The sequence below is a fragment of the Carcharodon carcharias genome, chromosome 18 (assembly GCF_017639515.1).
Source record: "Carcharodon carcharias isolate sCarCar2 chromosome 18, sCarCar2.pri, whole genome shotgun sequence".
NCBI classification, from domain to species: Eukaryota; Metazoa; Chordata; class Chondrichthyes; order Lamniformes; family Lamnidae; genus Carcharodon; species Carcharodon carcharias.
Window position 1 is genome coordinate 105144117 of NC_054484.1, and position 25387 is coordinate 105169503.

Genomic DNA, 25387 nt, shown 5'->3' on the forward strand with positions numbered 1-25387 from the left:
GGCATCATGCTGGAGTTGGCAGAAATGGCAGAGGATGATCTTTTGAATGCAGAGGCTGGTGGGGTGATAAGTGAGGACAAGGGAGACCTTATCATGTTTCTGGGAGGGAGAGGAAGGTGTGAGGACAGATGCACGGGAGATGGGCTGGACACGGTTGAGGGCCCTGTCAACGACCGTGGGTGGGAAACCTCAGTTAAGGGAGAAGGAAGACATATCAGAAGCATTGTTTTGGAATGTGTCATCATCAGAACAGATGCGACGTAGGCGAAGGAACTGAGAGAATGGGATGGAGTCCTTACAGGAAGCCGGGTGTGAGGAGCTGTAGTCGAGGTAGCTGTGGGAGTCGGTAGGCTTGTAATGGATATTGGTGGACAGTCTATCACCAGAAATTGAGGCAGAGAGGTCAAGGAGGGGAAAGGAAATGTCAGGGATAGACCACGTGAAAGTGATGGAGGGGTGGAAATTGGAAGCAAAATTAATAAATCATTTCAGGTCCAGACGAGAGCATGAAGCGGCACCGAAACAGTCATCAATGTACCGGAGAAAGAGTTGTGCGGGGGTGTGGGGGGGAGCCTGAGTAGGACTAGAACAAGGACCGATTCAAGTGGCCTTGAAATGGGGAGCTCCCTGTATTTGATTGTGGATACAAATTCATACCAATCTATGGATGCATGTAAGACCTTGAACTCATCCAACATGGCAGTAGTCAGGCTCTGCATGGTTGACTTGTAGCTCTAAAACATTCTGCCAGGTTTATATACGAAGGAACAAACATGTCTTATCACATTGCCACTCAAATTAGCTGCTCAGCATTTTTAAATGTTCTAGAAAGTACAAATGAAAAATACAAAATCCAATAAATGTGCTGCATTCAGACTGGAACAGATGAAAGCAATGAAAACTGTTCCTTTGAACTGAATCAACTTAAAAACGTTGCAGTCCTTCTCTTTAATAAATGCATTCTTAATTATCTCATATCATATAAACAAGGTTCCCAACACACTAAAGGTCTAACAGCAACATAAACAATTATTAAAAAGTACCTACTGCCTGCAATAGATACAGTTAATTTATAATAGAATAGTGGAAAAATATTATTCTTATATATAACTATGGATAAAAAAAACTATATCAAGATCAAGCAAGAGTTAAGATGTACTCTAACATTAATAGCTGTATTTGCTGAAATTTGTAAATCCTTGTCTGGATATTTTCTGTGACATTATGTGGACCTTGTGAGGGCAGGTAGATTCTATCATGTTGCTTCCTTCCCAATCAACTTTTACCAGTGTTTCTAAACAGAGCACTTAAAGAATGGGGGAGCTAAATCAAAAAGTACCTGTTCTAGTTCACTAAAAAAAAACATCAATACAATGCAGCCTTTCTGTACTTCCAAACAAGAAACTTTGTAATGTGTCTCAGCTTAATCAAAAAATAAATCTTCATTGATTGTGGAGGAAACACGATTTGGTCAACATCTCGAAGCTGTTTGTGGGTAAAAGTTGGCTGCCATGCTTCCCCACATTGTGGCTGTGACTACATTTCAAAAAGTACTTCATTGGCTGCAAAATGATTTGAGACATACTGAAGTCATGAAAGGCGCTATATAAATGCAAGTTGTTTTGTTTCAACATGCATAAGAACTCACAGTGATAAGCAACAGGAGGATAACATTAATCCTGACTGAGGCTGAAGTATTGATTTTTCTGTCTCTTCAGACTCTCAGTATTCAGGGAAGTGAGAACCTGACGTGGCATATTACACAACTTGAGAAGGTGCAACGCCGACAACTAGAAAAAGAGGCTAATGAGCTGTATCAGCCTTTAAACTGAGCTGGCAGCACACTGTTTATAAAATCAGCAGTGGTTATCTTGTTCGAATGAAGGGAATGTGAAGCTTAGAGCAGCAGAAAATAAATCACTGTAGGTTTTTATTTACGTAGCTTGGACTGTATTCTTTGCAATTATAGCTGGGATGGCATTTTGTGTGCCATTCTATAATAATAGAATCAAAAGTGATATTGTAATGTAATCAGAAACTAAATAATAAAAGTGTAAAATGAAAGTTTTGCTGGTGGTTCATTGGATAAGAATGTGGATTGTTGTACACTTAAAGCAGTGAGCAAGGAAGGATGCGGATCAATCTATGGTACACGGAAGGTTGGCTGCCCATGCTAGTGAAAGCTTAGCATACATTGCACATGTAGCTTGCAAGGATTAAACTCTTATACATAGCAAGTAGCACATTTTTAAAGTGCTGTCTTACCATGCAGGTTATATAAAATCTTACTCCATTTAATTCAGCCTCCAAGCTTGTAAATATGTCTCGCATTTCTTCATGTATATGGATAATAAACCAAGATAACCCTATATGCTCATAGAATAATAATAAACACACAAAACAACAATGCATTTTATGCATTGTGCCCATAGAATTATAAGAGAGGGGATAATGAGCAGAATGATATTGAAAGTACTGTACTTAATTGCACAGGCACTGTGGCCTTATTCTGCGCTGTATGATTTGACCATTGTGTGAAAAAATTGTAACTGAAGTAAAAGTTTCAGAATGGACTGAGTGACACTGTCACTCATACTTTCACATGTTAGATATGGGAGCCTAGATACACAACGCCATACATTTCAAATAATCCTGTGCATAGAAACGTATGTGGACAACTTTCTACTAAAAAACATTACATCATGTTTTCCTTCTCAAGTTTTATCTCCATTGATGGACTTTGCTCAAGGTTGTGTTGAAGGAACCCAATACTGGGTGCCACCTGTGTATAGGAATGCATGTGGAGGTAACAGAGACCATCAATTCTACCATAAATGACTGAAATTAAGCACTCCTATTAGATATAATTAGTTAGGCTCTGATTTGCTGTCAGTAAGCACAGATGCCAGACAAAATTCTTCATTCAACTCAAATTGGTAAAATTAAATATCAGGCAATACTATAAATTTAATATCACATGATAATGTAAGCCATTTCACATATATTTAAAGCCTTGTGCAATTCATCTGCAATTGTGTCAAATTTCAGCAGTTACAAGGATCAGGAATAGTGAGTTTATAAGGTGTTATTTTTCAGTAAAATAATCCCTATGATAAAACAGGAAGGGTTGCCTTTTAGCAATAAAATTGACAGTCATAAGAAAATTACTGAAAGCTTTGCCCTTTTTAGCTGAAATTTTCATTACAATTGATACAAGTTGCATTCAGCTGTGCTTAAAATGGTACCTTGACATCCACATAATGTTCACACTCACAGTCATCACCTAGAAACATTTTATAACCATAACTTAACGCAATCAAATCTTTCCTTCATAATTTTCTTTGGAAATTAAGAACAGATCTTAAGGCTCCAAATAATATTTATTAGGATTGCATATGCTATTAGCCTTAATTCTGTTATATATAGATGCGGTTGTATTATCTGTAGTCTCCAAAAAACTCCTGAAGTTCAAAAACTTAAGAAAGCAAATTATTGCTTAGTTTCCATTTTCAGACAGGGTGGTTGAATACCAACTCATTGAATGGTTGTCCTTTATAATGCAGTCCAGGAGGAGGGTTTAATAATGCAGTCCAGCTCTCACTTCAAGTTCCATTGTTTTCCATTTAGAAGATACTGGGTGAACACCCCAGGGTTTGTGTTGTCAGTCTTACAATAAAAACTCCCTGAAGTAAAAAGGAAAAAAAAAGCATTACACACAATTTTACAGTTGGCAGCATCTGAGGTTTAAAGTATTATTCTATCCTAAGATACAAAACCTTGCAGACTTGTTATGTAATTAATATTGTTCATGCACGTTATCAATTTAAAAGGATGAACACATTAATGAATAGTGCGTTGCTTGTTATGACCGATACACTTGGTAAAGCGGAGTTATTTAAAAATCCCAGAAGGAAACTTTAAACAACTGTCATAACTTATAATTTTAAGTGTTATGTTTGAGATGCGACCTTAAATTCAGGAATCAGGCCATCAGTTCTTGAGGTTTTACATTAAACTAAATGAAACATTTTATTAATTTACATAGGATAAAATATATCCACATGGCTACAAATTACTACTATCATTGCTTTAAACAAATTCCCAAACTAATCCCCATTAAGGCAACAGCAACCAATAGTCTTAACCATACACCAGGCAAAGCATTTTCACCTTACAAATTCAAAATGAGGTTCTTTTCACTGTGGAACCAGTTGGAGGCTTGCAGCTGCCTTTTGATCTTACATTGCCTCTGCCCTGCACACCTGAAAACTACTGAAGTTATACCACCACTGATTGAATTCAAATCCTCATCATCGCACCAGTCTCTTTGAACTTTACCTTTTAACAATGAAACCCCATTCATTGCACCAATTTTATTAGTAATATAAACATATGGCTTGGTAGCTCCTCGAAAGGCATCAAGTTTTTACCCCAATTCTTGAATGCTCTATTCAAAAAATGCAAATACACCCTACCTCTCTGTATACATCTCAAAAACTAGTACATATCAAAGCACCCAGACTAGCTGACTCCAATCCAACCAATACATACCCAGAGGTTAAACTTCCATTCCAAAAGAAAAACATTTTCCAAAATATTATTTACATTAATAGCTTCATGAGATGCTTCAGTTTAAGTTACTGTTGATTAAGTAACACTGTTTGAGTTATGTTAATTTAGTAACTACTTGTGTTACAATTGTGTTGCACAATTTGAGATAGTGTCAGTTTGCAACAGCTGAGTTAGGATTAGATTCTAACATAGTGATAGTTATTAAATAACGCAATTCAAACTGGAATTGACTCAGCATACAGGTACCAATTCTTAGGGGAACGTGGGGAGGGATATGTTTGTCGGGGAGGGGAAGGGGCAGCCCACAAAAGCCTGAAGTGGGGATATTCTGCCATATTTAACAAGGTTTCTTGCTCAGTGTTCCAGTCTAGCAGCTGTTGGATGGAAAACCAGTGGTAGAAGGGCCACAGCTGGGGACCACTGGGGACACAGGTAACCGGGAAACATTGTGGATTGGTGTGTGCGGGAAGAGTTGGATAGTCAACTGCGGGTGGGGATGGGGTGGGGGAGGGGGGAATGGGTAAAGGTCCTGGGTTTAGGGAACGGAAGGATTGTCTAATCTTGACAGAATATTTGTCTGAAGTACTGGGGGAAGCATCCGGTTCTTTCTGCTTCACAGGTACTACTTGAAAAGCATTAATTTATTGTATTTGTCTACACTCACCTTACTTTAGCTGCCAGGTCTCTGGAAAACACAGCAGAGGCCAATGTTAATGTCACAAAATCCGGGGAACCCAGCTTTATTAGCATGTTTTAATCACTGAGCCACCTCATGTTACTTGTGGATGTCTCAAATACACGGCAGTCGAAACTGATGGAGGACCGGTGGGTTGGAATCAGGTCTTATTGATTTAATGTCCCCTTCCCTCCCTCCCCCTAGCCCTGACCCCTCCCCCCGCTACCTCCTACCTGTTGTGCGGAGAGGGCGATGGGGAGATTAAAACTTGCCCTCCCCCACCCCCACCCGCAGTTTCACCTAGTGTCAGTTTTGTAATGCTTTTTGAATTAGTATTAGTTTGCTAACACTAATGACAACTTGCTGATAAGGGTATTCTAATAAAAGAAACATATTACCAATCCATATTGAAGTTGTTGGCTGTTGCATCAGTCTAACCTCCCTCCCTTTCACTCCCTCTCTAAGCAGGGTTAAAAAAAGATTTTTGATAAAATTAGTTATTATGGTGATAACTATTATTAGTACATTCAAAGAGACAGATAACAGCTGAAGCAAGATAATATAGCAGGTGCGAAAGAACAGAACTTAGTTTTGTTAAGTGACTTTTAAGAGTGACTAGTGTCAATAGCCCTAAAGCTAATGCAGGTGGGATAAGCAAAATGTTAATTAATATTGGAGTTTGAATTCCTTTGCGCAGTATTTTAATTCACCATTAATGTATTTAGATGAATTACTTTTTTGTCAGTGTTAACGTTAAACAGGTTAATGTCAGGGTTAAGATAATGCAGACAGGGATAGATCGTGTCTTTTACGATTTCATGTAATGGGTCATTGTAAATTGGCTGTCCCTTTTACATCTCCTCTCACTTTCACTTCCATTGACTCTGGCTATTTCTGTTGCCCTTCCTGTTGTAAGAGACTAGTATGTTTCATGCACGTGAATGTGGAAATGTGGAGCTCTGTCACCACTCCCACTGTCCCAAGTGAATGGCATGAGCTGGGGCACCTCACTCAGATACTGAAATTACCTGCACTGATGAATGCTGGGCAATAATAGCAGTAGAGGATGCTTAAGTTAAAAACAGTTAACAAGTGCTCCTAATGTTGAATGTTAGCCCCTCCTTCCTCAACTTTATCTCCTTCCTCCTTGCTACATATTGTGACTCATGCTGGGTCAAGTTCCACAGGCATTAGCAGCCCTCAATCAAGTCATACTGTTCTTGAGCGAATCACAATAGTCAATGGTGGCCAGGACTACCTGAATGTAGGTAACCATCAGTGCTGAGTCATATCCCTTGATTAAAACATACAAAATTCTGAGGTATCTTGACAGGGTGGATGTGGAGAGGATGTTTCCTCTTGTGGGAACACCTAGAACTAGGGATAACTTTAAAAATAAGGGGTTGCCCATTTGAAACAGAGATGAGGTGAAATTTTTTTACTCAGCGGGTTTTGAGTCTTTGGAACTCTCTTCCTGAAAAGGTGGTGGAAGCAGAGTCTTTGAATATTTTTAAGGCAGAGGTGGATATATTCTTGGTAAGCAAGGGGGTGATAGGTTATCGACAGTAGATGGGATACAGATTTCAGGTTACTATCAGATCAGCCATGATCTTATTAAACGGTAGAGTAGGTTTGAGGGGCTAAGGGGCCTACTCCCACTCCTTGTTTGTATGTTCATATGTATCCCGCCTGCACCCAACACCAAAACCCAAAACTTTGGTCAGAGGTCACTGGTGGTCATCAGGAGTGGGATCCTTTGCTGATTTTCTCCCTCTTGGCCAAGAACAATGTGCCCAGCAATCTAACACAGCACACTGGCTGGCGTGGCACTTACATGGGGATTGAAACCTTTCTGGTCCACAGAAATCAGAATCTCACACAAAGTGCATTTATTTACTGAATACCATTCAGGTAAACAAACTACAAGCCTTCTAGAATTTCTACATGGAGCAAAATTCTTGACTCTTTCAGTACTTCTTACTCCATGGAAAATAAATTTAAAGAATTCTTCCAGAAGAAAGAACAGGAAAACTTGGAAATGACTGGTACCGGTCTGAAATGGTCTTGTATACCTTAAAATGGAACACCAGTCTAGATCAGTAACAGTGATTTCCAAGTTTTACTGTTTGTTCCTGCAGCCAGCCAGACATTTGTTTCAGCAAAAAGTGTTTTTATTCACAGCTTTTGAAAAGTCTAATCAAATGACTGATTGCTGAATCGTTATCTTCATAACCATGTATTTACATTCCAATGTTAAAATACAAATCTGTTAAGTCATGGGAGGATGACTGGCACTTTTTACAGCAATATCAAGATTTTTGTTAAACCCAGGAAAAACAGAATGAACTTACATGCTTGAGGGGTGTGAGGTTGCAACTTTAAAGCTTAGCACCTATGGGAATGGAATCAGAACCAAATTACTTATAACCAGCCAAACTGTAGTAAATGCTGTCTCCCTACAAGTAAATCAGTATAACAAAATAAAAAGAAGCACAACACTGCAACAAGTGAGAACATATTTAATGTTAGAAGCTTCGTTTAAGTCCATTTCAAAAACCATAGCGCTATAATCGAGCTTTACCCATGAATTTCTGTTGTGTGCATGTATCTGTCACATTGAAATCAAATTATCAGGCTTTTATGAAGCAAAAAGGCATGTATTTATATAGCACCTGTCATTACCTCAGCACATCTCAACATGCTTTACAGCCAATGAAATGTTTATGAAGTTTATCTACTGTCATAATGTAAGAAACATGGCAGCCAATTTGGGCACAGCAAGATCCCACAAACAATAACATGATAATGACCCGATAATCTGTTTTATGTCAGTTGAGAGATAAATATCATCCAGGGTATCCGGAGAACTCCCCTTCCCTTCATCAAATAGCGCCATGGGATTTTTAGGTTTCCAAAATAGCAAACGGGGTTCAAGTTTAACATCTCATCAGAAAGGCAGTACCTCTGATAGTGCAGCACTCCTTCAGAGCTCCACTGGAGCGTCAGCCTTGATTTTGTGCTCAAGTGCCCGGAGTGGGACTTGAACACACTATCCTTAGTCTTAGAGCTGTGGATGCTACCATTGAGCCCCAGCTAAAATCCTTGTTAGGGAATCTGACTTGTAAGGATTTCAACAGCATTTAGTAGACTAAAAATCATTGTTATGCAAGGATTACACGTGGTGCATGGTTCCAGCTGCCTTCAATACTTCAATCACAACATAAGTGTTCCTGTAGCCAAAAAACAATTCTATTCTAAAGTAGCAATGGGCATATGTTCTACTTTTATAAAGAGGTGTATTAAATTTGCTATTTTTTATTTATTGTTACAGGAAGAAATGCTAATTACTGCAGTTTTCCATTGGGTAAATTTGCTCTATCTGATTTCATTAACCTTACTAACAGCAAGCACGCCAATCACGATTCACCTCCTATAATATTCACTAACAGCTAGTTAACTAGTCAAGCAGTGAGCCCAAATGGATGGTGAACTGAGCGGAGCAGTGAATGTGCACAGCTCAATTCACTGGCATGGCTATTTTGATTGACTGGTTTACAGACACATGGGAATGGAACCAAAGCATTGTCTTTTAGATCTCCAATCTGCCTGTGGCTTTTGAAATCAGAAACATAGACTAAACTGCAAACAACATTTCATTACAATGATGTGCTTTGTCTGCTTGTGCAGTTTGGATTGAAAATGATATTTACGTTAATTTCTTGGTTAATTTTTTGCCATTGCAATAATTTAGATAAAATCTCAACCACTAAGGCCTGAATTTTGAATTGCAGACGGAATGTGCAAATGGTATCAGAGGCCTGAATCCAGATGCCTCACCCTTGAGCCCGGCCTCCCCCATTTTCACAGGGGATGGGGGGGGCGGAATTGGGGCAGGTTATAAATCACACATCCATGGTTCACAGGGGAGACTGCCCATATAAGTCAAGGTACCCTTTTGGATAGATAAAATACCCCTTTGGATAGATAGGTCACCCTGTTGGAGATGTACCCCTTTGGATATGGTCCTGGGACACCTTTGAGAGAGTTAAGTCACCCTTTGGGACAGATCTAATGCAGGCACGATTGTGTGACAAAATGTAGAAACTCATTTGAAGTTGTCCAAGCTGTCAAAGAACTGTCAAGCCGTCAAAGAACTGTAAAAGCTCATTCAAACTGTCAAAGCTGCCAAGGTATTTAACTCTGCTGGGCTATAATTTTTTTTAAAAAGTATAGGGCAGGATTTTCCTTTCATCGGGTGGGTGTGGCGGACGAGCCCAGGAGTGGCTGGGAAAAGGTCCGTTTCCTGAGACTGGCCTCTGACCACAATTTCATGCTGGCTGGCCAATTAACAGCCAGCCAGCGTGAAAGGCGTGCTATGGAGTTCAGTGCTGCAGGGGTGGGGGTGGGAGGAGTGCTAAAGTCTGTGTAAGCACAGGGCAGCGCACACTGAAAGCTCCCTGAAAGCACAGAGCTGCCTCAGGGAGCTGAAGAATTGTGGATTCAAAATTAAAGGCTTTAAAAATGAGAGAATCATGTCCTCGCATGTGACTCAGTCACATGAACAGGGCCATACTAAAAATGATGTTTAAAAACTTTAATTTATTTTTTAATTACTGTTGGAAATCTCATCGCCCCCCCCCCACAACATGGAAGAGGGTTCCTAAAAAATGCGAAAGCTGCCTAGCTGATTCACCCGCCTGCCAACTGAACAGTTGACTGGGCAACAAAAGATAGGTTTAACTTAATTGATTAAGGGCCTTAAAAGGCCTCTTGCTGACTCTCACACTGCCCACCAACCAAAGTATTGCGAGAGTGTGCAATGGCATTGGAACGCTAGCCCAACGACATCGCGCATTATTTTATGCCCAATCGGGTTGGGCACTCACCCACCTACAGGACATAAAATCCTGCCCATAGATTTCAAAAAAAAAAATCCGTGCTTGACATTTCACTCTGTCTGTTGACATGAGCCTAAGGACCATCATTACGGAATTTGCGCTGCATGACTAATTTTATAACCTAACATTATCACAGTGGGGTGCCTTTTAAATGAGCAGTTTGATTGACAGCTCCAGGTGGTTATTGAACAGAAATGTTTGTTTTCGTAAGAGATTAGTTGAAGGAATTTCAATGTATTGAAGGTTTTCTTTTGTCAATTAGATTTTTAAAAACAGTGACATCATCAATAGATATGTAACTTTATTTTATGTCAGCATGGCTCCTGAGGTTTTCCCATTGTGGATACTAGATGAGTTGGCATGGAGGAGCTAAGAGCAAAGTGTGGTGGATGGGGGGGGCATATGGTGGCATGAGTTGGCACCAAGATGGCATAGGGTGGCATAGGAAGTATGAGGGTCCATGGGGGTGGGTAGAGGGGCACAGGGGTTGTGAGGGGTCATGGGGGATGGGTAAAAGGTGGCATAGAGGTTATGAGGGGCCATGGGGGTGGGTGAAGGCATGAGGTTGATATGGATGGGGAATGGGGACTGTGTGGGTGGGTGGTGAGAGGGTGTGAGGAGTGAGGGCTGGAGGACTGTTTTTGTTTTAATCATTTTGAAAATAAATTCAACAAAGCTTTGAAGCACATAGCAACCTCTGGGGCAGCGGGCCTGACTTCTAACCCAGTCCCCCCACCCAACCCCCGCCCAAAAGAGTGAAAATACCGATTTTCCAGGCCTCGCTTTCCCAGGTTGGGCTCACGGTGCCGGGAAATGTCCCTTTGCTGCCGGGAGCAAAAGTCCTGGCCTAAGATTCTCCGTTTCCTTTGAGGGAAATTAGAACATGCAGCTGCAGCTGCTTCTGGCAGTTTACTGCCCAAGTGCCGGTGGGTGGAGCTGTGCTCAGTTGTTTAAAATACCAGAGTTAGTACAGTGGCCTGTAACAGCCGGATGGTAGTTGGTGAGGGAGATGGTGGAGTGGTTTGTCTCCAAGGCAGTCTTGTACCCTAGCACGTTCTGTTACCAACAGCAACACTGAACCATTTACAGCACTAATGTACTAATTACAGCAAGATCCACATTGAACAGAAATCTGCAAAAGAGTTTAGCTGCCTTATCATAGAACTGACTCCAACTTAATGGTTGGGCTGATTCTCATTTGGTTGTTTTAATTTCCCCCAGTTAAAAAAAAAACTGTCTTATCTACATGATTTTCCCTGAAAACTCATTGGCAAGGCTTGCAGGCAACAGCCAATTAAAAATAACTATTTTATTATCCATTTTACTTGTCCTATTTTGGGGAGTACTGCAGACAAAGGAAATAAAATGATTTCAGCTTATCTCTGGATCTTCTAATACTCATCCTGCTATCATTGGAGCTAAGCAGCAGAAAACATTGCCTTAATCAGTCAAACAATTACAGCACTGAAGGAGGCCATTCAGCCCATCTTGCTGGCATCAGCTTTTTGAAGGAGCTGTCAAATTAGTCCTGCTCCCCTGCTCTTTCCTCATAGCCCTGCATTTTTCCTTCTCATGTATATACCTCATTCCCTTTGGAAAATTATTACTGAATCTACATTTACTGCCCCTTCAGATAATGCATTCCAAGCCCAAACATGGACATCAAATTATAACAAGCTGAAACTCATTATTCCATTATAACTCAGTCAAACAGCAATCGCCAGATAAATATCTTGTTGGCTATTCTCACCATTCACAATGGGGTGACAGGCGTAGTCCCGGACTGGATAAAGGGAGGAGGTGGACTGTAAGGAGTTATTTGAAGTTGATGACAGAGAGATGGCTTGGACCAGAGGCTGTAGCTTCTTTGTGTTATTTGTTGCTGTTCTGCTCCAGTCTGTCGGATAAACAACAGTGTATTTAAAGAACATACCCTGTGTTGTACCACAAGATCAAAAACAAATGCTTCCCATTCCTTTTCTACTTTAATCGTTTTCACTGGATTAATTTTCTCTTTGGCCAACAGTGTAAAATTTGCAATATTGACTCTGCCAACAGTTAGACATTGGGAGCGATGTCTATTGGATGGCTGCATTGCTATTCCCTGGTTTATTCCTGATGACAATGCTTTGACCACTCAGAGTCAACCTGCCTGGTTTGAATTTAAACTAAAGCTTGGAAGTTAATTGTTCGCTGATGCATTCTCCAGCTAACAAATCAGCATCCTCTTCTCATGCAGTATAAATTGTTCTTCCCTTTGATATTTGGTATTCTTGTGAATCTGTCCTGATGAGTGCAAAATGAAAAGCTTTGATAGCATGTCTCTTTTTTCAGCAATACTCAAGTTCTCTACTACCAAACAACTACTTTAACATTTCTTTTATTTCTGTTATTGAAATTGGAAGGCAGACACCTGATGCAAGTGGAGGAACTCAAATAATTACACTGAGCTGTTGGGCAGAAAATAGTCAACCAGTAGCTCATCTCATTTTCCAGGGGTTAGCATCTAATGGCTAAAACTTTCTGGAACAGCACAAAGCTATTATGTTAGCTAAGTGGTATTCTCTTTAATACCCTGTTAAATAAGTGACTGTGCAACATGGTGAGAGGAGTGGTTATCATGAAATAGGTCTTCTTATTTACAAGGACTTTATTGCAGTGGTTTATTTTCATGTATGTTGTTTTCTTCAAAGTGTCTGGCATTTGCAAAGTTCACCCTATGAACTAATGATTTTAGTTCTTCACAGTGCAAAAGAATTTCAGAAATAGCAGGCACCTTGAAAAACAAGGTATATGCAGGGTTTGGGACCAGGTACATTAATCCAGAAGTTCCAATTTTGACTTCATTGGAGAATCATATAATCAGTGCCTAATGTGATACTCAGTAAGGTGGTCAGGCTTCATCTATGAAGTGGATGAAAAAGAATTCACTTGCTGTACTTGGGAAACTAAAGGAAGAGACTATGTTCTATCACACTGTGATGCATCATGATGCACCAGAGTGGCCCTCCCAGGTAGACGTTGGTTGAGGAATACTGAACAATGTGACAGGTACCTGAGAATATGCCTCTAGTTGCTATTTTAAGTCTGTCTCACCTGAATTTTCAGCCAGCCTCAACTTGCCACAGCATAGATACCTCCTCCACTGTTTCTGAACATTTTCTTTGGCTGCACAGTGAAAAATGAAGATAAAGGTTCCTGCACAAAGAGAAATTTGGTTAATTTCCTTTCTTCTTTATTCATCCATTCACAGAATGTCATTGTCACTGGCAAGGCCAGCATTCATTGCCCATTGTTAATTGCCCTTGAGAAAGTGCTGATGAGCTGCCTTCTTAAACCACGGCAGTTCATGAAGTGATGTAGCTCCCACAGTTAGAGAGGGAGTTTCAGGATTTTGACCTAGCAATGAACAAGATATATATATTTCCAAGCCAGGCTAGTATGTGACTTGGAGAGGAACTTGGAAGTAGTGGTATTCCCATGAGCCTGATGCCCTCATCCTTCTAAATGGTAGAGGTTCTGGGTTTGCAAGGCACTATTGTTGAAGTCTTGGCAAGTTCCTGCAGTGCATCTTGTAGATGGTGCAACCTGCAGCAACAGTGGTGAAGGGAGTGAATGTTGAAAGTGGTGGATAGGGTTCCAATCAAGCAGGCTGCTTTGTCCTGGCTGGTGTCGAACTTCTTGAGTGTTGTTGGAGCTGCACTCATCCAAGCAAGTTAAGAGTATTGTTACAATTTTGAAGTCTATAAGATTGTTATGTTTTGGGACTGTACCTTTAGTTTAAGGTAAAAATGAAGGGAGTCATGTGACATGCTCTGAAGTTTGCTTAACAACAGGTCTGGGTGACATGGATGTTAAAGATTAAGGGGAAACCTGATTGTTTTGCTAGAAAGAAGCGTGTGGGCTGCATGGTGATAAGGTACAGTGTATTGAAATAAACACAGAGGAGCTTGTCCTACACGTGTGATCCTGCTAAAGGGGAAGTTACTCATCAGGGGAGATTTAATGGAGTTGTTCAAAGTTATGAAGAGCTTTGGTGGAGTAAATAGAGAGAAACACTACCCGAAATGCTGGCCACAATCCTGGGCCCACCTCCTGGAACCACTTGCCTGAGGGCCACTGTGACTCTAGCAGTGGCCGATATCGTACAAGTGTTCACCTGTAGGCTCTGATGTGACACCAGCTCTATTATAATTAGACCTGAGGCCCAATATCTGGTGAGCCTCAGCATTCACCTTTCAGGCAAAGGAAATGATGAACTAAAGGTGCAGGGAAAGCCCCCAATTCCTGTGCCTATGAGCTGTCCTCAAAATGTTGGCTGACACCGACATGCAGTGGGTAGAGCAGGCACACTATGTGCCCGATGTCACTGGCAAGAGGCCTGATCATGTGCAAGGCCACATTTGCATTAATTAGCTACCTGCTTACCCACTTCGAAGGTCTTGCTGACTGGAGTGGTCTATTATTCTAGCATTGATGTTCCTCCAAGCCTCATAATAATCATTTGCAAACCTTTTTACCCCTTTGCTGAGTGGCTTGCAGCAGCTCCTGCAAGGGCCTCTGGTTAATTCACTCATGGCTAAGTCCCAACGGGAATAGCATGCATGGTCCATATCTCCAATGGTAGCTGACAATTGCACTGGGATCTTCTTGACAGTATAGGAATCACATTTTCATGGACCAATGAGGTGCCAACCTATTTCCTGCAGATGTCTATATATGGCCACTCATGTCAAAGATCCCAGCAGACTGAATACCAGTGGGAAAGACAGATGTGCCAAGACGTTCATCGCACAACATCTTCCTTCCCACCCAGCAATACAGCCAAACGTCAGGGCCACTCCTCAGGTGAACAGAATGGGTCTGACTGGCAGGACACAGTCAGTTCCAGTGGTTAATTTTAACAAGTGTTTGTTCAACTGAGGTGGCAAAACTTAAAGTGGATACCTTGTAGAGTATTGAAGATGGCAAAGAGGTAGATAAACGCAAGGTTAACTGGGCCCCATGCAAAGAAGGCAAATCCCCAGGTGATTCCTAGTAAGAAGGTGAGGCCGGCCACACTTCTCAGGTCTCGTAACACGCTCCTCTGTGCATTGCGATGCAGCTTCTTGCTTTTCAGTTGGCACAGTTGAATCAGGACCACAATGAACATACTGAGGTTCACGAGGAACATAATACAGAAATAGCCAACCGCAGAAACATAAAACACTGTGTCATTGTTGATCCAGCAGCTAAAATGCAGGAGGAAAGCACAAAAGAGATTAAAAAATGGTTTTAAGATCTGTCAAAGATATTTTTTATTTAAACAAAAGAACAACAGCAACTTGTATTATTATAGCATCCTTAACATAATAAAACATCTTATGGCACTTCACAGGAGTGTTATCAACAAAATGTAACATTGAGCTACATAAGCAATTATTACAGCATTCAATTCCACATTTCTTAAAGTCAAATAAGAGCAAAGAACATGCGGAACAATCAATTGTGAGCCAATAACAGTGTGGTTGTTCTCCCAGTTCACTTTGCTGTCCACCAATGCAATTGATTTTTACTGGATGGTAGCTCGAGGGGTACCAACTTGCCTTCAACATACTGCTCAAGGCATCACAACTGAATCTGCTCATTCACCCGCTCAAAAATACACTGAAGGAGCAACCTGTTCTCAGGAGGTGCCTATGGCCACTCATATCGAGGAGCCCCTCGAAATAGTGACAGCCTGAATGCTAGTGGGAAAGGCAGCAATAGGTGCTGTGCCAAAATGACCATCACGCAACCACTTCCTTACCATCCAGCAATAAAGCCAAAAGTCAGGGCCACCTTAGTTAAATTTGTTCCCCTCCTTAGCTCAGGGAACTGAGGCCAATGAGTTAACTCCCACTAGGAATGCCTCTCCCATCCCCGCCTCACATTCAAGAATTTGGGCATGGAGCTCAGCAGGCCCTTCTGGCTGTGACACAGCATTTGCCTCCATTAATTTTAATGGGTAGAAATCATGTGAGCTGTGACTGGCATTTGGTACCCGGTGTGCAATATATGTTCCTGTTACTCAAAGCTCTGCACTGGGACTCTCCTGAGATTGGCTGAAGCATATTATTGAGGCAAATCATTAAAATGTGTATTCCCTGCACCAATTTCCCTCACCTAATCACAAATAAATTGGGGAGAGAAGGAGAATAGAATTATATTTTTCCTGGCTAATTATAAGATCAAACTGTTTATAATATGAAGTGTATCCAGTAAGGAATCTCATTTTATTTTGGACTAGTTAGGTGGTACTAAAGATCTCAGTGCCCTTACTAACAATTAAAATGAATAATAACAAATGAGAAGGGCCACATTACAGGGTTGTAAGTGTGTTTATGATTTCACCTCATTTCGTGCCCAGATGGAACATTTCACAAGAGAGAGTGTAACGAGTGCATAAATAATATTTGTATTGCTATTTATCTGAAATGAAAACACACTAATTAACAGCAGCACAAAAGAATGTACAGTAAGCTGTATGATACTAACAACCTTCCTCCGGCTTGCTCACTTACAATGTGTCCATACTGCTATTGGTCTGTTTTCCATATTCTCCAAATCCATAGTTTTTTGTATCAGTGCAAAGTATAATGGCTACCACCACAATAGGAACGCCTATTTAACATAGGAAAAAGAAAGCTGTTAGCAAAGTCCATCTTCATAGCTGTCAGTTGTACAGCAGTAATTTAACCCAAGTACTTCCGTATCAATTCTATTACTGAACAGTGAAACCTTCTGCAGTTCATTACTGAAATAAACCAAGAATAATTCATTGAACCCAGTAGTATTTGAGGTTTGCACCATAAAACATAAGGCAGTCGTTCAGATCAGTCCACTCCCGCTTGCAAAATTATTTCTCTAAACGTGATGCCAATGTTACAAATGTGAGGTTTTATATGATTGTTGTGATTTGTGACTGCGGGTGGAATTATCCCAGATTTGCACTAAGTGCGGTAGCGGGCGTGTAAAAAGACGTTTTACGCTCCAGCTGCAATAGCGGGTTTTCACGCCATATCGTCTCAAACCCGCCTCATTAGTTATACATTCCTGGGAAGCACATCGTTTCGATGGCGGGCTGGCTCTCATTTGCCCGTCACACCATCACGTCACTGCTTCATCACGCCGGGTGGCTTGTTTAAAGTCCAGCCTCACGCACACACCTCTCAGTGCTTCCAGCCCACAACTACTGCAGCGACGAAAGGCAAAAAGACTGCAGCCCCCAGCCTTAATGATGTGTCACTGGAATTGCCTTTTGGTGTCCTCTACCCTCGCTCTGGCCACACGACAGACAGCGGCATCACCAATCTAGCATGGCAGGCAGTGGCACCAATGCCCTACAAAAGAGGACAGCCACCCAAGGCCGCGACAGGATGAATGGCCTCATCTGTTCCGCCAGGGTAAGTCACTCTTCTCATCGCTCTCAACTCACACACTCATAAACCCATCACACACCCACAGGGATCTCACACCTCATAGGACAACACTGCTAACTCTCAGACACACACCCTCAAATCTCCATCAGGCTCATACCCTCTGGAGCTCATGTCCTCATCCTGTCCATAGCTCCGCTCACCACACAAACATTCCACACAGTGCCATGTGTCCTGCTCACACTCTCTCCATCTGTTTCCATGCTGGAGAAGCCTGCTCACATCAGCAGGGAGAGGTCCCAGCCCATGGTCCATATTAGATCCCTCACTCACTTTGAGGAGTGTACCATTGCACTGACTGGTGAGGAAGTGGACCCTGCCTGCGGTGACAGTGAGGCAGGTGGTGAACACCCTCTGGAGAATCCTGCATCACATCATCCCTCTCTCAATGCAACTGTGAGCTCTCTCTCTCCATGCTTTTGACTCTGCTGCCAAGCACTATTATCTCTACTTTGATTCACAGGGAGCTCTGCCAATGGACCGACACCCTCAGCCAGCCGATCCCTCAGCTCCATCCAGGAGCAATCCCTCATCTGCAGCCAAGAAGAAACATCCTCTAGTAAAGAGATAGAAATAAGCAGCCTGGAAGACCCATCACAGCGCTTACCCACACCCTCCACCAGCACAGAAACACATACTCCAGTGGGACCTAGATCTAGAGCAGGCTTGGGTTCACAATCTGGTGATCACCGCATGGACATGTGTCCGCAGCAGGAGGTGACAAGTTCAGCCGAGCTTTCCAGCAATCGGAGGACTGCTGGGGAAGAGGCAACTGTGAGGGTCCGGGTCAGATGACGATCCTCTGGATTGGACCTTCCAACTCATCCTGGAGAGTCAGCAAAAGGTGGGGGAACAACACACAGGGTGTTGGAAGCTCTCAACAGAGTGGCATGTGAGTCGGAGGACTGCGTCCATCTGCTCTCTGATGAAGCGGTGCCCACATGTGCGTGTGTGGAGGTCTCCATAAGGGGGAAAGGCAGATTCCATGGAGACCCTGGTCCAGCAGAACACGGAGATGTGTGCAGATCCACACTCCATCGCAGGAGTTTTGGGTGAGTTTCTTCAGTGGCAACGCGAGAGGGAAACAGGGCACCTCGATGCCCCTTCTAGCACCCGAAGGGAGGAGGGGCAGTAGCTGGACACCCCTGGATCATCTCAGAGGCTGCCCTCTCCTTCCAAGTCCCCTTTGCCTGTGAGCCCCTCAACCTCATCCCCTATCACCACAGGAGCAGCAGCCAGCCGGTGGGTGATTCTGGAGGGAAAAGTATGTGTGTGGCAGGGCACTCTCACCTCAATGTCCCGAGCATTTTGAATGCTGGGTGCTAGGGTTCACTTTCATTTGTCCAGCTGAGCTGACCTGCATCTCCGCACACCCAATGACCACACTCCCATGCAACACCTGATCTCGACCACCATGACTCTGATTCAGTTTTTCGTAAACACCCCAAACGTTTCCTCTCCCCCATCACAGTTGATCAGCACCCCCCACCCCCGCCAGCATCACCCTCCACCTCCCATCCGTGACCTACCAGCCCCAACCCTTTCCCTTCCGGGATTTCCAGGTGAATGTGCACATTTGCTTCCTTCCTGAAATTCCCACCCCCATCCACATTCACCTCCCCGACCTTCTCCTTCCCACCCCCAGGGTCCATGTCTGTCTCTGAGTCCCCACTTACCATCCTCGCTGTCCCTTCTACCACCACTGTCGAACCCTCACTGACCCGTTCTCCTGCTTCACGCTGTCCTCGGTCATTCTCACCATTCCTTCATGCCACGCCCACCCTCAGTTTGATCCCCAGGAGGCACTCATGGACCTAACAGATCCCTCCCTGGCACATTCACCTGCACACCTACCCCTCAAGAGCCCTTCCCCCCTCTGGACCCCTCCCCCCTTGGAACCCCTTCCCCACCCCCCCACACCAAAGCCCTTTGTCCCCCTTAGTCCTCCCAAACCCCTGGACTCCCCCCAAGCTTAGTCCTTCCCCCTCCCCGACTTCTTCCTCCAGCCTTACCTCTTCCTCCAGCCTCACTTCTTCCTCCAGCTTTACACCTTCCCCATCCCTGGCTCCCTCAGACACCCTCATTTCTTCCTCTTTAGCTTTACTCCTTCCCCCTTCCCAACTCCTTCCTCCACTCTTAATTCTTCCTCCACCTTTACTCCCTCCCCTCTCTGCACTCCCTCCTTGCTCTGGATTCCCTCCCCTCTCCACAATCCACCCCCTGCACACTCATTCCCTTACACCTTCCACCCCCCTTACACCTACCTCCCCAACTGCCGTCTTCTCCCCATTACCCCCACCTCCCCCGTACACCATCTCCCTGTACCCCCAACTCCCAACCTCCACCCAACACCTTAATTTCCTCCCTACCTGACACCTCTTCCTCTCCCAGCCAATCCTAGACCTTCCTCTCCCACCCCCTTGGCCATCATATATTGTGAGCAGACCTCAACAATGACTTTCCAGTTTCGCTAAGCTACTTTGCATCAGAGCCCTGTCCATGAGAATCTACCCAGGATGCCATGGATGTTCCTCCAGTGTGTCATTGCTGTTGGGCTCCAGCATCTTCTGCTCCTCGGATGTCTGCCATGTGACCAAGACCCTGACGGGTAAGTCCTGACTTCTACACATCACAAATACTCTACACCGGCGTGCTTTCCCACCCATGTGGATGGATGATCCAGCAGGGGCCGGGGGGGGGGAGGTGGTACAATTCCGGTGGGCTGGCCTTCAAATGAAACGTTGATGTATTACAACGAGCGCCCGAAGTCCACCATCGCCAGGCTGAGTGGACAATTGCAAACTGGTTTCACGCCATTGTGAAACTGATCACACCATATTTTCCACTCACATTACTGAACACGCCCGATGCCAGTGGGCATGGAAAATCCCAGCCTGTATCTTCAGTTTAGGTTAGAACGGAAGAATGAAGGGACTTATGTGACTTGTTCTGAATTTTGCTGACAACAAGCCTAGTTGGCTTGGTTGTTAGACATCAAAGCGGAGGGCCCAGGTTGTTTTACTGGGAAAAGGTACAAGGTATCCACACCTGTAGACAATGGTAAAAGCAGCTCTGCCGACAGTGAATAGACTGTTAGTCTCCAAGCCCCAGGGAGGTGTTAGGAAAGCCAAGTTTGTAAATTGTTATACTTTGCACTGTCTGCTTATCTTCAAGATAGAATTAAGTTGGGAGTCTAAAGGACAGCTAATTTTCACCTGGAAACAAGACACATGTGTTGCCATGGTGATAGGCTTTGAGAGAGGAAGAGCTCATAGAAGTTTACTGCAGGATTGGGTTGCAGGTTTTCCAAAAAATATTATTGAAACTCTCACACACAATCAGTCTGCAAGGATCTGAGATTGGGAAAGGAGTGAAAAAGGCAATGCAGAATGTGAGTGCGAGCTCTCAGATTGGAAAGACTACATTCATGAGGATTAAATAAATCTCAGAGATTCACCTATTTTTGTTAGAGGAAGTGATTTCCAGGATAACCCTCACAGTTAAAGTCCATTCTGGATTTAGAAGTTACCTAGCTAGGAAAGGAATGAGGATGCAGGCCAGTGGGAGCTAAGAATCACTTTGAACTGGCTCTGGGGAAAAGAATATCGACTTAAGGAACATCGTAAAGCATAACTGTGGTGTGGAATTTTCAGTCGTGTTAAAAGTTAAAGGAAATGTTCCTTTCTGTGGCTTCAAGTGTAAATTGCTTACAAAAATAGTGTCTAATCGATGTTGTTCTTGATTTGTTTGTTACAGTAAAAGTCTTAAAACTTGAAACCATGTCACATGATCCTTTCAGTCAGTTGCTGGAAGTTTGAATATTTTTTCTTAAAAGTTATTGATCTCTGTGGAGATTATAACACTATCAACACATTTATTTATTGAATGCTGCCTCTTAAAATGATAAAGCCCTTAAATTTTAAGTGGTGCAAATAGTGCACTGGAACTATTATGTTAACAGTAGCACACTCATCCTCCTGATTCAGCTGTAGTACATTAGCACTGTACCGCAACTATTATATCAGCTATATCGCTTGCTGGTACTGCAATATCAATTATTTCACACAGGCACTGTTGGATCTTCTGTAGAGCACAGGCACAACTCTTATCAACTATTTTGCACTGTCACTAAAGTATCAGCTGTTGTGTACTAACAGTAAGTATTGTAACAGGTGCACTGGCATTATTGTATCTTTGGCAGTTGTTAAGTTCCTGTGCATCATATTGCAGTTCCTGTTGACTTAATGCACCATGCAGCTCATCTCATATTTAAGGTTCCACTACCTTAAAAGGTACATTTTAATAATGACGCTTGATGGTATCAGCAGATTTGAAGAAAATATTCGGAAAAGCAATCGGCTTTTTTCCCTTGGGTTTAATTGATAACAACAGGGTGCAGGAAGAAGGTAACAGCTAAGGTGGGAAAAGGGTGTGAGGTGGGGCGTTGGAATGTTTCAAATTTTTCAGACTTCACATAACCTATATTCAGACAAAAGAAAAGAAAGGGGCTTAATATTCATTAGTTTGAGATTAGCTAAGCCTTGCCTGATGCGGTGGTAGAGTGATACAATTGGTGTCAATAGCCCTGGGTGAGAGAGTGATGTATTGGCTAGGTTTGCAAGTCCTGACTATTATCCAGCGTTGATAAATGAGTGGGTGGATATCAAGTGAGGACAGTAGTGGGATCTGCACTGATGCCAATCCTCACTTGCAGAATGGCCACTGAGGCACATTGATATTTTTCAATGCCTGGGCCTTGCTTTGCTAGATGTTCCCAAGCATTTTAGACGCTAAATACTTCACAGGTTAATTAAAGTGTGAACATTCTTCTCTGAGGTTACACTAGCACACACAGACCTCTCGTGTTTACCCCTCAGTGTAACAGTGGCTAATTTTGTACATGAACACTGCGCAGCATACTCACCCCAACCAAGAATGCAGAACTTCAATATGTATCTGTGCACATAAGTGTTGAAGACCTTAACCAGAGCCAGGTACATGTGGAGGGCCTCGAGGCTCATCCAGGTGAAGGAAACCAATAGGAAATAATGGAGCAAGGCAGCCACAGCGATACACAGACCTTCGATACCATAAGCAGAAATCCAAGAATCAATGAGGAACACCATATTGAGGAGCAGCAGGGCTGTGCAAAGGTTTATTAGAATCTTTGAGGGGTAGTCTTTGCGGAGTTTTCTGAAAGAAAAATGGAAGTTATTTAGCAACTAGAAATTAGTCATTCAATCATTTATGATCTCATATGCATTATTCTATTTTGTGTGGGATTTAAATGTGGGCTGAATAGGTAATTAGGTAATAGCCCATCAAATAGAATGTGTTTTCTGCACTGATGAAAGGGCAGTTATTATATGCATCCTTCGGTACATACTAAACTCTTATTAACCATATCTTCATTTGAGCTCCTGCATCATAAGGCAGTAATTTGGGTCAATCTACTCCAACTCGCAAAGGCATTTCTCTAAATGTGATGCCATTGTTACAAATGTGAGGTTTTATAAGATCGTTACGTTTTGTGATGGTGTCTTTAATTTAGGGTAAAATGGAGGAATGAAGGGGGTCATGTGACTTGTTCCGAATTCTGCTCACAGCAAGCCTGAGTGGCTTTTCATTAGAGATTAAAGGCTTGTTTTACTGGGAAGAAGGTGCAAGGTGTTCACACCTGCTGATAATGGCAAACTCTGACAGTGGATAGGCTATTAGGCCTGGATTTTTGCAACGACAAAGAGTCTCTCTGTCATTGCAAAAACAGCAGAGGAGACCAAAATCTGGAAGTCAAACCCTTGAACACACCTACCATTTTCGTGGGGGAGGGATGGAATGGAGATGTGTCAGGATTAGCGCATTGCATATTTTCTGGGTGCAGCTCCCTAGTCATGTTCGATTTTTGTCAGCCAGGAGTTGGAAACATGGCCCTGTGCTGATTGAACTTGGTAGGAGAAGGTCTAAACTTTGAGGAATACTTTGGAGAGGTGAGGTAGCACTTTGCAGAGGTAGGATAGCTCTTTGGATATGGTCCTGGGACACCTACAGGCGAGGCCTTTGGGAGAGGTAAGGCACCATTTGGGATTGTTAAAAATGGACATGACTGTGAGTAAAAAGTACATAAAGTTATTAGAACTGTCAATAGAGCTATCAAAATCAACAGTCAAAAATATCAAAAGGGACTGTCAAAAGTGTCAAAAGCAACTGTCATTCTGTCAAGGCATTTAAAATTCTTGTCCTTTAAATCTTTGGAAAGGCTGTGTGGAGTATTAAAAATAACCATTGCTTGCTATTTCACTCTGTCTGTTGACATAAGCCTTAAGGTTTTCATTACTGGATTAGTGCTGCATAACTGATTCCACAACCTTTCATTATCAAAGTGGGGTGCCTGCCATTCCTCTGTTTAATTGACAGCTACATGTGGTTATCAACTTCTTGAAGTGGGACTATGTTTTTATAAGGGATTAAGCACTTGAATAAAATGTTTGATTTTATAAGGGGCTAAGTGCTTGAATGAAATGTTTGTTTTTATAAGGGTGTAGCTGAAGAAATACAAATGTAGTGAATGAGCTTTTATGAATGAGTTGATGCTAAGTTGGCATAGGGGCTATAAAGGGCCATGGGGGTAAGGTAAGGGGTATAGGTTGGCCTGGAGGGCATGAGGGGCCATGCAGAGTTGGTGGAAGGGCATAGGTTGACATGGAGAGTACGAGGAACCATGGGGGTGGTTAGAGGGGCATAGGTTGGCCATGGAGGTTATGAGGGGCCATTGGGATGGGTAGAGGGGCATATTTGACATAGTGGGTAAGGGGCTTGGGGATGGGTACAAGGGAATATGTTGGCATGGAAGGTATAAGGGGCTATTGGGGTGGGTAGATGGCATGAAGTGGCATTGGTTGGCATAGGTGGAGTATGGGGTGTGATTAGGGGTGAGGGGGTCTGAGGGTTGAGCACAGTGGTGCTGTTTTTAGTTTTATTGCTTCTTTAAAAATCTAGGACAAAGTACCAGTGCACCAACGTGGGCCTCCCACCCACCACTCCTCCACATCCAGCAGCCTCCGTAGTGTTTCCAGTGCACCCCCTTGCCCCCACCCCCACCCCAGAACAAAAATTCAATGTGCCAAGGCACTTTCTCCTGCATTGGGTTTGTGGAGTCAGGAATTGTCCAGACCCGAGAGCAAAGATTCACGCCTTAGTCTCCAAGTCCCAGGGCGAGTGTTAGGAATGTTAGGTTTTGTAAACTTTCACACTTTAAACTATCTATTTAATTTCAAGATAGAGTGAAACTGATAAAGCTGGAATGAAGCTATCTAAAGGTTAACTAATTAGCATTTCTACCTCAATACAAGGCCCTTGTAATTCACATTCTCATGAACATAAGCTTTGAGAGAAGAAGAGTCCATAGGAATTCATCGTAAGATTGGGTTGCAGGCTTTCCTAAAAAGATGGCTTAGCCCCACACACAGGGTCAGCAAGGATCTAACAATGAGAGAGCAGAGAGATAGAAACAACTAGTCTCTATTGTCCATCGCATAGAATGTGGGTGGGGTCTTGTGCTCAGATTGAAAGTACCACGTTCATGAGGACTTAAACGAGACTTGACGATTTGCCTAGCTTTGGTTAGAGGAAAGCATCTCCAGGTAACCCTCACCGGGATTTAGAAGTTACCTGGCTGGGAAAGGAACAAGGAAGCAGACAGCAGGAGCTTTTGGGGAATGATGGTGTAAATGCTGTTGTCACTGGATTAGTAATCCAGAGGCCCAAAGTAATGCTTTGGGGCCATG

The 25387-nt window shown here is 42.9% G+C and overlaps 1 protein-coding gene across 9 annotated transcripts in view; it reads right to left on the reverse strand.

Moving 5' to 3' along the window:
* Positions 1–303: 303 nt before the first annotated feature.
* The window catches only part of LOC121290681 (adhesion G-protein coupled receptor G2-like), a 188868-nt gene continuing 163784 nt past the window's right edge, over positions 304–25387 (reverse strand). For 7 of the 9 annotated variants that reach the window (XM_041211461.1, XM_041211460.1, XM_041211457.1 and 4 more), the window contains 7 exons: positions 22528–22796; positions 16689–16788; positions 15094–15377; positions 13243–13344; positions 11897–12043; positions 7600–7640; positions 304–3683 (listed from right to left, as the gene is read on the reverse strand). In XM_041211461.1, the coding sequence (XP_041067395.1) occupies positions 7627–7640; positions 11897–12043; positions 13243–13344; positions 15094–15377; positions 16689–16788; positions 22528–22796 (916 nt within the window). In that variant the 3' untranslated portion in view covers positions 304–3683; positions 7600–7626. Of the gene's footprint in view, positions 3684–5646; positions 5709–7599; positions 7641–11896; positions 12044–13242; positions 13345–15093; positions 15378–16688; positions 16789–22527; positions 22797–25387 lie in introns of those variants that run through there. The other 2 variants (XR_005945862.1, XM_041211462.1) reach the window with 2 other exon arrangements.